The sequence below is a fragment of the Gymnodraco acuticeps genome, unplaced genomic scaffold (genome assembly GCF_902827175.1).
Source record: "Gymnodraco acuticeps unplaced genomic scaffold, fGymAcu1.1, whole genome shotgun sequence".
Classification (NCBI taxonomy): Eukaryota; Metazoa; Chordata; class Actinopteri; order Perciformes; family Bathydraconidae; genus Gymnodraco; species Gymnodraco acuticeps.
Genome location: NW_022990125.1, coordinates 248,132 through 263,576, shown reverse-complemented (window position 1 = coordinate 263,576; position 15,445 = coordinate 248,132). Strand labels below are relative to the sequence as shown.

General features: G+C 43.0%; 1 protein-coding gene across 1 annotated transcript; it reads left to right on the top strand.

The window, feature by feature from the left end:
- The first annotated feature begins 1,274 nt into the window (after positions 1 to 1,274).
- LOC117546473 (metal transporter CNNM4) lies at positions 1,275 to 4,792 on the top strand. Its single transcript, XM_034216716.1, has one exon. The coding sequence runs from the start codon at positions 1,321 to 1,323 to the stop codon at positions 2,887 to 2,889; it is 1,569 nt and encodes a 522-aa protein (XP_034072607.1). The 5' UTR covers positions 1,275 to 1,320; the 3' UTR covers positions 2,890 to 4,792.
- Positions 4,793 to 15,445: the final 10,653 nt, after the last annotated feature.

Below are 15,445 nucleotides of genomic sequence, written 5' to 3'. Positions count from 1 at the left end.
CATCCATCCATCCAATGTTTACATAACATTACAAGCATTAAATATAACACTGAAATGGTGTAAAAAAAAACCCCGCTAATTATTATTAATAATATCAAATAAATGTCAGTCACCCAAAATTACGTAATTGGTGTTACTGCTACACAAAACGCTTTTATTTTTGAAATAATGTACCGTCTCTGAAATGCCTCCTGTAACAAGAGATCATTTGAGACAGTGCAGTGGACAAAGACATAAGGAAAGTCAGATACTTCTTACTTTGTTTGTTAAAGGTGTCATTTTATCTTCAAATGTTACATGCGTCTTTCAAGTCTGTCATTAATGTTACTCATTGCATAGCCCTAGGGGTGAACATTTGAATGGGAAAATGTATTGTATTGAAGAGTTAAACGATTTTGATATTGACTGAAGCCATATTTGGTCTGACACATTGCAGCCATTTTGTTAAAATGGTAGTGTTTTTTCCAAATTGTCACTGGTGTTACCGTCACTGGTGTTACTCTTCTTCCTGGTAACACGTAACACCAGTGACATTCCTATACAAATAAGCTTTGTATAAAGTATAAAAAAAATAAAATAAAATAAAAAGACTTTAAGGTCTAGCCTACTTGTTGTGGATTCATCAAGTTAAGAGTTAGTTATTGCTATTTAACAGGTTTTAGATGTTTTTAGAAGGAATATATTTCAGCAGATTTGTATCACCCAGATTCCACCTTTTCTGTAGAATGACCCGTTTCTGATTCCTCTGTCATACCTCTGGTTCAAAAGGTCTTAAAGAAAGAAACCAAAAAAATATATTTTTTGATTTAAAAAAAACTGTAATCAAGCCAATATAACCTTTATTTGTTTCTGTATATCAGTCTTTTTTTCACACATATCTTTATCACAATGGATCCTTTATTAAAAAGTTTAAATTAATTCAGAAATTCAAAATGTTAATGAATGATATTAAAACTCTGAATGTTGTCCCAAATATGAATGGACACTATTTCATGTTTTAGGTTCTAATTGTTCTGTTTTTCTGGGTGATTTTACATGTATTGTTGAAGGAAGCCTATAGAGGTTTTTATTGCCAACGACTGCGTCACTTTAATTCTTGTGAAGAAGATAATAAAGAACTTGAAACTAATCCACCTTAAAAGCAAAACAAAGAAATATCAGTCGACCTTTAAAATGAAAACATAGGGGGCTCGGTTGAGTGACGTCTCTCCCGCTGATTGGCCGTATTTTCAGGGTATGCTGGCATGCAGATGAGCGGGGTGGGCTCGTGGAAACGAGTAGCTGACGTCATTTCCCCTATTCGCATAGAGCGAAACAAACATGGCGATAGAGTCGAGTGGTCGGGGGTTTACGCTAACTTTATTCGTGTTTTCTTGTGTTTTTGCGGGCAGGCAAGCCCTGGAGGCGCCGGCGGAGACAAGACTCGGCCCCCGGATACTTGGCATGAGGCTGGAGAGGAGCGACACGCCGGCCGGGACCACCGAAAGAGGGGTTATTCAGGTGACCGAGGGCAGCGACACCCTCTTCAGGTTCTACGGGCTCCGCTTGCGCTCAAACAGCTCTGCTCTCATCAAGTTTATGGAACTTTACTCCAGCGATAAAGAGGATGATAATTTTGGCGCCATCACGCACCTCTTCAATAGGACTTGTCCGGAGCACACGAAGGATATAGAAGTGAAGGGGTCCATGGTGGTAACCAACCAGAACACCTCCGGGGTGGTCAGCCTCTTTATCAAGGAGCTCCGCAAGAGTGAGGCGGTAAAGGTGTTCGGCTTGTGTGTCCGCGACACCCAGGAGAAGGAGGAGACGTGGTACCTGCTGGACGATAAGGACGCCAGGCTGCGGGTGGTGGAGGTGGCGAAGTCCTTGCTGCCTGTCTGGCTGCAGGTGATCCTCATAGCCTTCCTGCTGGTGCTATCCGGCATGTTCAGCGGGCTCAACCTTGGGCTGATGGCGCTGGACCCGATGGAGCTCCGCATCGTGCAGAGCTGCGGCACCGAGAAGGAGAAGAAGTACGCGCGGAAGATCGAGCCCATCCGCAGGAAGGGAAACTACTTACTGTGCTCGCTGCTCCTGGGAAACGTCCTGGTCAACACCACCCTCACCATCCTCCTGGACGACCTCACCAAGTCCGGGATCGGCGCTGTAGTCGCCTCCACCATCGGCATCGTTATTTTCGGGGAGATCGTCCCGCAGTCGCTGTGCTCCAGGCACGGTTTAGCAGTCGGGGCGAACACCATCATGGTCACAAAGTTGTTCATGCTGCTAACTTTCCCACTGTCGTGGCCCATCAGCAAACTCCTGGACTGCGTGTTGGGCCAGGAGATCGGCACCGTGTACAACCGGGAGAAGCTGGTGGGGATGCTGAAGGTCACCGAGCCGTACAACGACCTGGTGAAAGAGGAGCTCAACATGATCCAGGGTGCGCTGGAGCTCAGGACTAAAACCGTGGAGGATGCCATGACAGCTGTCGGAAACTGCTTCATGATGCAATGCGACGCCGTGTTGGACTTCAACACCATGTCGGAGATCATGGAGAGCGGATACACGAGGATACCTGTGTACGAGCACGAGCGCTCCAACATCGTGGACATCCTGTATGTGAAGGACCTGGCCTTTGTGGACCCGGACGACTGCACCACACTGAAGACCATCACCAAGTTTTACAACCACCCGGTGCACTTCGTCTTCCACGACACCAAGCTGGACTCCATGCTGGAGGAGTTCAAGAAAGGTTTGTGGACATCTTGTCATGTGGTCATGCAAGTTAGAGTACGGGGTGCACAACATCAAATACTGTGGTGGTGGGCCAGGACAGGCAGAGGCAGCAGAAGGTCTCACCTTGGTATACTTATACCTGTATTTGTAATCTTACTGAAGTATATTTAAAGTACCACAAGTTAAATTAACAATCATACACTATAAACCGTTTCAGAATTATGTTTATTATTAGATTATAAGTGTCACAAATACAAACAAACTCCACCTTTACCAGCTGCAGTATAACCTTAATCACCTTCTGCTGTGTAGTAACCCTAACATATACAATGTATACAAATAAATAGGTCAATATGTCAATCATCAGTTGATTTTAGTGTTGTATTACAAATAATCTCAATGTGCAAAGTAACCAAAGCTGCCACCTAAACGCAGGGGAGTAAAGAGTGCAGCATTTGCCTCCAGACTGTAGCTTAAATATATCAAATACAATGGATAAACTCAAGCAAAGAACAACTGTGTTCAAGTTATACTGAAACACAGTACATGTTGTACTTAGTTACTTCCCACCTATGAAAGTATTATTATTATTTGCTTTGAGTGACAGAACCGTGCTGTTTATTTTTGACACAGTATTTGGTTAGTCAGGATACTCCCACAGGTTGTTTTGAGGCTTAACTTAGTAGTAGTGTTATACACTTACTTAACAACGTTTCCTGTTTGGCAGATGTCTTACCATTGCCTCCTTTTTGCATTGATCGTGATGGGTAAAACACAAAAAGCAGCTCCAGCTGTGTTCATCCTTTTTTTAGCGATCATTCGGTCTGTATTATCAAGCAGTATTAAGCGTCTTTGAGCACTTGTAAAAGCGCTAACAAATTACATCTATTATTATTATTATTATTAGAGCTGAGTTTGACCTTTTTTGTGGAGCAGGTCAAACAATAACTTACATTCTAGCCTTGGGGATTAGTCATTTGTGAATGTATCCTTCCTGCAACAGGGTAAAAGAAAGAAAACATGTGGTCTTTTATGCTGTTGCTCTTATCTAGAGTGTCAGAATGATGTTCAGTGCAATGAGACGGCTGTCTTTACTATGTGCATCGAGCATTTTAATAGAAGGTCAGCTGTCTGTTAGTCCCTCTTGATGTCATGGTCATACACGTTTTAAATTCTCTCAGGTTCAGGAGTGATTCTTACTCAAGTTGCCATATATTATATTCAACCTGTAGTAGACATTGTTGGAAGGATTACAAAGGGAGAAAGCATGTTCAGTTCCTACAGAGTGAGGGAAAGCATTGTTGCTAGAGACTAAAGCTGTGTTTTTGACAAAAGTGACTCGGCTGAGAAGTGGTAATGAGGCTTTGTCAAAAATCAAATGTAGCCTCTGTCTTGTTTTTGTATAGTATCAAAAACACTTCCCTGTTTTACTTCTCTCTTCTTACCCTTCTGCTTTTCCTCTTTCGAAACACACACACCTTCACAAATGTGCACGCTCCCTCTCTCAAGAGGCCGTACACACACTGACGCCATCCCCCGCAGGGATATATTTTTCCTTTTCTCAGGCTTCTCATCTCAAGGTTACAGACAGTCGACACTCTTGCTGTGTCTATAACTCAGCACAGTGAGGAATAAGCGATTGTGTTTCTGTGTCCGCTCTGGCATCCTACTGTAAGACGTGACGGTAAAACCTCAATGAACTTGGTCGGCAGCGTGATTTGTTTATACCAAATATGATTGGTATTATCTACCGCTGTATATGGTCTTTGCGTCGTGTTGTAGCTGTGGTGCGCAGCGCTGTGTGACATTTGGCCAAGAAACGTCTCTGCGGCTCTTCTTAGCTTGGCTGGCAAGGTGGGAGGCTTTGGCAACAAACTGCAGTACACACACACACACACACACACACACACACACACACACACACACACACACACACACACACACACACACACAGAGCTGCACAGGGAGTTAAAAACAATCCACGTTTGCTCAAAGCTCGGCAGATAGATGAACTTGAAACAGTTATGAGAATAGTTGGTGTGTATAGGTGCTGTGTTTGAGGGTTATGGCAACTTTCCTCTTGTTGCTGGTGGGCAGATATATACGAAAAAAGATTTTGAAGACTACGGAGCCCTGGAAGGTTCATAGAGAGAAAAATAAATACAACGAGGCCACGTTTTATAAATTTGTGCGCACGAGATACTTTCTTATGATTAGACACATCGAACTGCCCGATTATTACGCCATATTATTAGTTTTATGAAGAAGATGTCCGGTCGCCAGGGCGTGTGTGAATGTGTGTGTGTGGGCATTTGTTTTCAGAAGATATTATGATAGTGGCGTTCGTTCCGGTGCACTCCGACAGCACTTAGCACTAGCCTACATCGAGATTAAGATTAAACAATCTTCTTTCACTTGGGAATACACATATGGAGTTAGCCAGATGTGTGTAAATTACTGTTCATGGTCATTTGAAAACAAATGCCGGTGTCGGACACACACGTACACCGAACACACACACCCCCACTGAGCTGAGCAGAGCACAAACACACACACATCATGTAGCATTTCACGTTTCCATAGCAACAACAACTTCCTGTCAACAGCGTAAACTTGCCTTCAAAATAAAAGCATCTAAATAAAACAGGAATTAACCTAAATTATATTTAAGACATATACAACTGCAACGAAAGTAACAAAAACAATGTCATATCCTTTTCAGTTTCACAGAACACAAATTGGGTTATTTACACATCATGCACCCTGATGACCGGACATCTCCTTCATAAAACGAGTAATAGGGGGAATAATCGGGCAGTTCGATGTGTGTGTGTGTGTGTGGCTAAAACGTAGCAGCCTCAATCTCAATTCAGCGGTTCTAATGAAGGTAAACACAGTGAAGGCGCTGCATAAAAGACACAGCTCTCTGCGTGCAGATGCAGATACTGTGAGAGTCACGGACATTCATTCTTAGATCAAGGCAGACTGGTTCGCAGACTCTCCTGTTTTGCCAATCCAGTGCTTAAACAAATAGCTCTACACCTCTGGCCGGAATGTCCCTAAAATGAAGTCTGAGTTTGAAATATATCTCAAATAATGTATGCATTGCCATTTCCCCACATAAACATAACAGTCTGCAATGAAACGGTTGTCTCCTGTGCGCTCCTCTTCCTACTTGGCGCACCGGTAGGAAGCACGAGAAAGTATCTCGTGCTCACAAAAAAGTATCTCGTGCTCACGAAAAAGTATATTTCTCGTGCACGAATGAATAAAACGTGGCCTCGTTTTATTTAAATTGAGGCCACGAATTACATCTTGTGCGCACGAATGAATAAAACGTGGCTTCGTTTTATTTATTTTTCTCTCTATGAACCCTCCAGGGCTCCGTAGAAGACCTTAAAGTAGTAGTAGTAGTGTAGTCAGGAAAAAAGGATTTGCCGTCTCAACAAAATCATATTTATTATGAGTTCATGTTCTAGGACACTTAGTTGACTTGAGATGCAGGAATTCTATTATTTGTTGCATATTCAAAAGACACATTTTAAACCTTCATAAACATTATGACTCAATGGGTGTTGCTGCAAATTGCAGAGCTTTGAGCAACTGCTCGATGTGTTCCCAGTTCAGAAGGTGTGCACAAATAGAGCACAAGAGTTCTTGTAAAATTGTAAAACTTATATCCCATTTTGTGCCATCAAACCGGCTCTGGTGCTGGTAAATATGTAAATGGTAGCTCAAAATCAACCCATTTAAGTTGAATATCATTACAGTTGCATACATGCATTCCATCTTGCAGCCCAATTTGACCCTTTTTTGTACAGCCAGTCATAAAGCCAGTACCATATATTTCATGTGAAGGGGGCATCCACTCCAAAGAGATATAACACCTTGTTTAAATCTAGGAAATAATCATCTAGGAGCTGTTATTACAGGTTATTATCTTCTACAGCAGCATATTTTGGAAGAATTAGCTATGTCAGAGAATAACTTTGGATGCCTTATTTTTCTTATCTAACTGTATAACATGTACATGTATGATGAGTATTTTACTTGTACAATGTATTTAGTCGACAGGGTTGATATTCAACTGTGTCCTTGTGAAGTCTCTCCTAGCTGGTAGCATGTTGTGAATGCTTCTATTTCCTGCATTAAATATATATTCATCAATTTCTGGTAAATGTTTTGATTGACAAAGTTTGTCTAAAGTTTTTTACCGATTGTTCTTCCCGCCCTCTTAACTCGACTCCCTGCTTACATCTCAAGTTCCTCTCACTTGCTGCTTAGCATCAGTTACCACGGTGATGGCATCCAACATAGTCAGTGTGCGTATACTGTACACAAACCTGTTTCTCTAAGTCGTGCTCTTTATGATACACATATGCCCCTTCATTACAAGATGTTGAGGCGTTTACTTTTATAAGCAAAGGTTCAACGCCTATAGTTAATAATAAATACTCTATAAATGGACATTTCTGTGTGTGTGTGTGTGTGTGTGTGTGTGTGTGTGTGTGTGTGTGTGTGTGTGTGTGTGTGTGTGTGTGTGTGTGTGTGTGTGTGTGTGTGTGTGTGTGTGTGTGTGTGTGTGTGTGTGTGTGTGTGTGTGTGTGTGTGTGTGTGTGTGTGTGTGTGTGTGTGTGTGTGTGTGTGTGTGTGTGTGTGTGTGTGTGTGTGTGTGTGTGTGTGTGTCATTCTTGTTAGTCATTATGACCTTTCACGGGGACTATGAAGTGACCTTTTTAGAAATTAAACTTTAATGATACACTGGCTTTCAGCAGGAAGTAACACAAAACTGGTAGAATATGAGAACATTCGTAAGAAAACGCAAGTGTGTGTGTATTGGTAGATTTAATAGAAATAAAGGCACATGTTTTCAAGTATACTGAGATTTTTTACAATTACTGATATTATAGATAGCATTCCTCTCATGTATAATACTCAGAGAGGTGCTCTGGACATCAGGCTTAATTTAGAAAACACACACACACACACACACACACACACACACACACACACACACACACCAGTGAACCATGAATTAACTGGAGGCACATCACACTCGGTCAACAGACTGTCACATGATGTACCCTCAAGCAGCCACCTGCGTTAGCCTCCATGTAGGCCTCAGTGACTTTAAAAAGATCATTACAGGTTAATACAAATAAGCAATTTTCTTCTTATTGATGTTCATAATAAAGAAGTAAAAGCAGAAACACAGTGCGACTACATTTAAAAAAAAAAAAAAAAGAAGAAGTTTTTATAAATTTACTTAAAAACTTTGGGTTGAACAAAATGATTAATGGATACGTTGGTCAAAATAAGTATTTTTATGCAAAAATGCCAGGTAACAGTTTCTCAAATATGAATATCGTTATCAATAATTGGTCTTGTTTAATATTAAAAGACATATTTGGGTTTTAATTTCTGGGTTGGGCTATATAGGACGTTCAAATATTGGAACTAAAAACATTTACATTTTCGACATTTAAAAAAACAAATCAAGTCAATGGACATCTATACGATCCAATGTTAACAACAGCTCTGTAATGCGAGCTCTAACTGTTGTGCTTGTGTTGGGCATGTACCCACAATGCTCATTGAAAGCCACTAATCCAAAGAAATAGTATTTGTGTTTAGATTTAAAATCATAAATGTAAATAAGTCATTTTTCCCATTATGGGAGCATTTAAAATATGTGTCTGCCAAAACTTGAATGTCTCGTTGATGACCCACATATTCAAGTTGTTTCGCCCTGCTGGTTATTTTTGTGGATTTTTCAGTTGTAATTACTGCACTTGTTTGCCCTCTTTGTTATGGTGTGTGAAACCACACTAGATTTGATGTGAGTCAGTAGTCACGTCTCAGACTAATAGACTAAACACACAATTCCTGTTGAACCTGAAACACAGGAAATAGACCAGCTTGTGTTTTGTTTGTGGTCGTCAGGACCGTCTGCATTGTGTGCTGTTTATCAGTCAGTGTTTCCCCTAGGATGGAGTCATAGCAGTGGTGCTAAGGTACGTGGGCCCAGCAAAATGTGAGCGCGGAGCGAGTGGAATCTTTTTTTTTTGTGCGAAGTGCGCCCCGCCAATATGTTTCTATGTGTCTGCCAGCACAAGAAAGGCTCTTGAGGCTCTACAGGTGTATTTTGCTAAATCACCTTTATTGAACATACAGTATCACAAATACTACACATCCACATAACAAACAATCAAAATAAAATGTATGCAATTTAATTATTTTTAACCTGCTTTATTTGGGGGTGGACCTCACATCTTCTAGGGGGGTCCGGGGGCATGCACCCCTGGGAAGATTTTGTTTTAAATGTTGAAGTGAAATGCATCAATCTGGTGCACTTTGAGAGCAAAATGAATTTACGGATACAGCTCTCAACACTCAGATGAAAGGGAGCTGTATACTTTTCAATAACCCAAACATCTTTAGAATACGATCACAACCAATAACAAATCATTAAACTTGTTTATTCTTATCTTATGTTACCTAGTTAGCATTTTTCTTTTTCTTTATGCATATTTTACTAATCACTCCCTTTTCAAAAATGTTTTACTGTCCTATAGTACACATTGGAATGATTTCTTACTTTATTTTTTACAACTATATTAAATAGATACAGATGAGCTCTGTCTCGCTCGCTCACAGAGGCTGTATGCTCCTCCGTGGCGATGACGCGAGCGCCACGTATTATTATTTTAATGTATACAATTTTTTTTAATAATTAAATTGATCTTTTTTAAATTTGTTTTATTGGTACCTGGCTGGCGCCCCGTAGCGCCACTGCTGAATGTATATAGGGGAAACACTGTCAGTGTTTGGGCATTCACAACAATTAGTCAAATTACTAAGTACAATGGGTGTTTGAGATTTAGCTATTTGGACATTTATTTTTTAATATTTCCGCTATTATCTGATCAATACCGCAGCAGCTTGGAAGATGACATGTTGCCTGTTTCATCATGAATTACAAAATGTTGCAAACAAGTTGTTTTTGCCCTGCTAATAGGCTTATTGTATTGAGTGTCCAGTATGCCAATATGGAAATCAGTCTTTTACCTATACTGTCCTAAAAGTTAATAAAATCTTTCACATAATATATTTAACCTCTAAGTCTGACCCCTTTACAGGCTTTTTGATACTTCAATTCCTGGTTCAGCCCTCTTATGTTCATGATCTTAAATAACAGACATGATATGAACAACATTGTAAACAGGAGAATGCGACTTCTGAATTTAGCTCAATTGAAGCGATCAGAGAAAAAACATTGCTGTGTTCTGCGGATTCGACAAAAAAAAGTAGTCCTCTGGTGATTGAGCTTCTTCCCTCACAAACAGTGCCTAGTAAAGACACTGGCACACATGGAGGACTTTATCAATAAAACAAAAAGGCCATTTTGGGTCATCATCCATCAAACTACTCAGATAATTACCATAAACTAAGACAGTTTATGCAATCTGCAGCCAGAGACTATGTGATTACAACCTGCAAGTGCAATGGAAATAACCTTTCTTGACATTGTAGAAGAGGCCCTATTATGCCTTTTTGGGATTATTGACATTGTACTTAGTGACATCACTACGTATCACTTGCGATTCTATTGGCTAGCGCTCCAACACATTGTAGGTGATACGCTAAGGGGCGGGACATCTCTAAGCGGTTGACCAATCACAACAGAGCCGTCCAGCTAACCAATCAGAGCAGACTGGGCTCTGGTTTCAGACAGAGGGTAAAAAGAGGTGCTGCAGCACAGGCAGTATGAGAACAATAAAGAGCTTTTTAAACATTAAAGTCACAGTACCAGTGGTTCTCAAACTTTTTCTGCCATTCCCCACTTTGAACAGGTGGGCCTTTTCAAGCCCCACCTGTCGTGAGCTACTTTTACTCCTCTCTGTTGTTGTTTTTTGCAGTGTATATATTTAGCACATTTTAACATTATTATATGCTGACTTTTAACCTTTGTGTGCTGTTTGGGTCTGTGGGACCCGTTTTCAGTGTTTACTCAAAGAACATGTATGCAATTTAATTATTTTAACCTGCTTTATTTGGGGGTTGACCTCACATCCTCCAGGGGGGACCTCACCTACTCTAGGGGGGTCCGCACCTCCTCTAGGGGGCACCTCACCTCCTCTAGGGGGGTCCGCACCTCCTCTAGGGGGCACCTCACCTCCTCTAGGGGGGACCTCACCTACTCTAGGGGGGACCTCACCTCCTCTAGGGGGGGACCTCACCTCCTCTAGGGGGGGACCTCACCTCCTCCAGGGGGGACCTCACCTCCTCTAGGGGGGTCCACACCTCCTCCAGGGGGGACCTCACCTCCTCCAGGGGGGTCCTCACCTCCTCCAGGGTGGACCTCACATCCTCTAGGGGGGTCCTCACCTCCTCCAGGGTGGACCTCACCTCCTCCAGGGTGGACCTCACCTCCTCCAGGGGGGTCCTCACCTCCTCTAGGGGGGACCTCACCTCCTCTAGGGGGGTCCGCACCTCCTCTAGGGGGCACCTCACATCCTCCAGGGGGGACCTCACCTCCTCTAGGGGGGTCCTCACCTCCTCTAGGGGGGTCCTCACATCCTCCAGGGTGGACCTCACATCCTCCAGGGTGGACCTCACATCCTCTAGGGGGGTCCGGGGGCATGCACCCCCAGGAAGATGTTTTTTTAAATGTTGAAGTGAAATGCATCAATCTGGTGCACTTTGAGCACAACATGAATTTATAGATACAGCTCTCAACACTCAGACGAAAGGGAGCTGTATGCTTTTCAATAACCCAAACATCTTTAGAATACGATCACAACCAATAACAAATCCTTTAAACTGGTTTATTCTTATCTTATGTTACCTAGTTAGCATTCTTTATTTCTATGTATGCATCTTTTACTAATCACTCCCCTTTTAAACTGTTTTTTCTTTTTTTACTGTCCTATACTCAGGGTTGGGAGGGTTACTTTGTAAATGTAATCAGTTGCTGAATACTGAATACATGGCTCTGAAAGTAATCCGAACGTATTCAGATGACTTTTAGAATACTTTTTCCATTTTCAAGAACTCAAAACACAACATCTCATGCGGCTTTCACACCAGCGCTTTTCCCTTTCTAGCTCCGAGCTAGAGCTTTTCTGGTTCAGCTCCGGTTTCCCTTTTCTGCTCCCGCTCTGTTCACACCGCCCAGCACCCGACTGGTGCTGCCGCTGCTGCGTCATGACGTCACCGTTTACATCGCTGATTTGCTCCCCAACGGCATTACGGCGCTCAAAACAACGGGGAACTGCGTCGGGTCGATGATCGTGTTGCTTTTAATCACACGAAGCCAGATTAAATTGAATAACGACTTCTCCAACCTTATACTTTGCTCCAGAGTGCCGTGGTTCATTGTTTATTAATGTGTTTCTGCAGCATTTACCAACCGCTGCAGTGTTGGCTGCTCTTCCACGGGAGTTTATTCTCCTCCGTTAGCTCCCGGTTAGCTCGCACTGCAGCTCTAAAGTATTCACTGTCCGACTCACACAAGCAGCTGATACATATCCCCAGTTCCCCTTAGCCTAAGTGAATGTGTCTCAGTCTGAATTGACGCTGTTTGGTATCACAACGCTGTTATGAATGTTTCTCTGGTATAAAATGGGTGATGTTAGCATAGCAACCGAAGCTAAACTGACTACTTGCTATTGCTATCCTATTGTGGCATAAACCGTTTTCTACAGGCACATTTTACCGGCGTATTTTCATTATGATTCTACTTGTGATAGTCGGACACGACAACCTGTGCAGCCCATGTATTGATTCCATCCGATAGCTGCTATAATACAAAACAACACGTCTGCCTCTCTCCACAATGATCAATAACAGTGAACGGATGGTCAAAGTAAGGTACAAATAAGCAGAATCACACAAAGCCTGATTAGTGTTGCCTGACTTTATAAAGTGTGTTTATAAGCACTACTGCTTGTAGGCAGGCATGACAGTCGACCCATGTTCAGGGGAGGAGGGTTTAGTTTCCTGCACGCCTCGACGTAAGAGAGACGTGTGCAACTAGTTTTTGACAAGAAAGCTACTGGAGACTTCTAGAATTGTGTGAGTAACACTGTGTTTGTAGACTTCTCTGTTTCAGTGAGTGTACTCTGTATCAATGCTCTGTAGTTGATCTGACTGGAATTGTGTTTTTAAAAACTCAAAACCGCTACAGCATCTGTCAGACAGAAACTTGGGAAAAGTCATTTGACTGAAACCTTCAAAGTGATCTAACTGACTACTAGGGTTAACTTTGATTTAAACATTTGTAGAATACTAAGAGCTTTATTGAGTAGGTGTAACTGTATTAAGGGTTAAACTCAGAACTTTATAACTTAGGGTTTAATGTAATTGACTTAAAAGACAATAAGAAATCAGGACGAAGCCAGTCTAGATTTCCTTTTGAGGGCCACCAGCTGCAGAGAGTTAACTAATTAAAAGGACATTGCCCCACAGCTGTGAGAACTCAGCAATCAGGTGTCCATTTTAGGTAGCACTTTCCTGGAGCGTCAGCTTCAGCGTCAGACAGGCAAAGACATTAGAGTCCTGTGGGAGTCAAAGACTGGCAAAGACATTAGAGTCCTGTGGGAGTCACGAGGGAGGTAAAGAGGAGGCAAATCCTACTTTGATTGAGCTAAGTATCGCTGGTGTTTTTTATTTATTTTTATTTTTTTCATTTTATTTGGTTGTTTAGCCCCTCATGCTATAATCATGTGTATTTTCTCCATTCCTGTTCATGTGTCTTCTCGCAATTATCACTGGCCCCGTGTATCTCCTAATCGATATAACCGGCCTGCTCTCGTCTATCCCACGTGCTCCACTGAGATCCAACATCTAGTTTCAGGTGGCCTGTGGAACTGCCAGTCAGCTGTTCCTAAGGCTGACTTCATCTCTGGCTACGCCTCCCTGCAGTCTCTGGATTTCCTTGCTCTCACTGAGACCTGGATTACTCCATCCAACACATCCACCCCAGCAGCTCTCTCCACTGCATATTCCTTCTCCCATACACCCAGACCAACTGGCAGAGGAGGTGGCACTGGTCTCCTGCTCTCTCCCAAATGGAGCTTTTCCCTCTTCAAGCTACCTAACTTCACTCCTTCCACCTTTGAATTCCATGCCGTCACAGTAACCCATCCTATACAGCTAACCATTGTTGTTCTCTACCGTCCACCAGGCGCCTTGGGGGACTTCTTGGAGGAATTAGATAATCTCCTCTCACACATCCCTGAAACTGGCCCTCCCGCTGTACTTCTCGGAGACTTCAACCTCCAGACGGGGAAGATAGACGAACTAACATCTCTGTTAACCGCCTTTGCTTTCTCACTGTCTCCGTCCCCACCGACTCATAAAGCTGGCAATGTCCTTGATCTCATATTCTCAAGGAACTGCGCTACTTCTAACCTCTCTGTAAACCCGCTCCACACATCCGATCACTTCTTCATTTCATTCTCTCTATCCCTTTCCAAACATAACAAACTAATCTCTTCTCATCCTGCACTTGTCCGCCGTAACTTTCGTTCCCTCTCCCCCTCTACCTTTGCCTCGTCGGTGCTCTCAGCCCTCCTTTCCTCTGACTCGTTCCAACTCCTGCCTCCAAACTCTGCTGCAGAAACTCTCCTCTCTACTCTCTCATCCACTCTGGACTCGCTCTGTCCTCTCACATCTCGGCAGGCTCGTCAGTCCCCTCCTGCTCCCTGGCTAAATGATGCACTGCGTGCTAATAGAACCGTCCTTAGGGCAGCAGAGCGGAAATGGTGGAAATCCAAACACCGTGACGACCTCCTAACCTATCAAGCTCTCCTCTCCTCTTTCTCTGCTTCGATCTCTCAGGCAAAAAGCACTTTCTTTCAAGATAAGATCCAATCTTCCTATTCCAATCCTAAAAAACTATTTTCCATCTTCTCCACCCTCTTGGACCCTCCAAAAGCTCCTCCCCCCTCCTCATTTCTGTCAAGCGACTTTGTTACCCACTTTGAAAAAAAGGTTGATGATATTCGCTCTTCTTTTTCTGACTCACCTTTACTCACCGCTGGGTCACCAGACCTTCCTTCCACCAACACACTAACCTCCTTTTCCCCTCTCTCTCCAAGTGAGGTTCTTACCCTCATTACCTCTGCCCGCCCTACCACCTGTCCTCTGGACCCTATCCCTTCAAACCTCCTTCAGACTATCGCTCCTGATATTCTACCGTTTCTCACCCATTTCATCAACACTTCTCTAACTTCTGGTCACTTTCCAAACAGTCTCAAGGAGGCAAGAGTAAACCCTGTCCTAAAGAAACCCACTCTCAACCCGTCTGATGTTATAAACTACAGGCCTGTCTCTCTCATCCCGTTCCTGTCTAAATCACTTGAACGCGCTGTCTTTAAACAACTCTCCTGTTATCTCAATCAGAACAACCTTCTGGATCAGCACCAGTCTGGTTTCAAGGCAGGTCACTCCACAGAAACTGCTCTCATTGCTGTCACGGAGGAACTGCACACTGCCAAAACTGCATCCCTCTCCTCTGTCATCATCCTGTTGGACCTGTCTGCTGCATTCGACACAGTGAATCATCAGATCCTCCTTCGCACTCTCCAAAAACTTGGAGTTTCAGGCTCTGCACTTTCCCTCCTCACCTCATACCTGAAAGACCGTACCTACAGGGTTACTTGGAGAGGGTCCGAGTCCGACCCTTGTCAATTAACTACAGGGGTCCCTCAGGGCTCTGTTC

Coding starts and splice junctions, on each gene's coding strand:
- LOC117546473 (XM_034216716.1), top strand. CDS start 1,321: ATGGCGATAGAGTCGAGTGGTCGGGGGTTTACGCTAACTTTATTCGTG.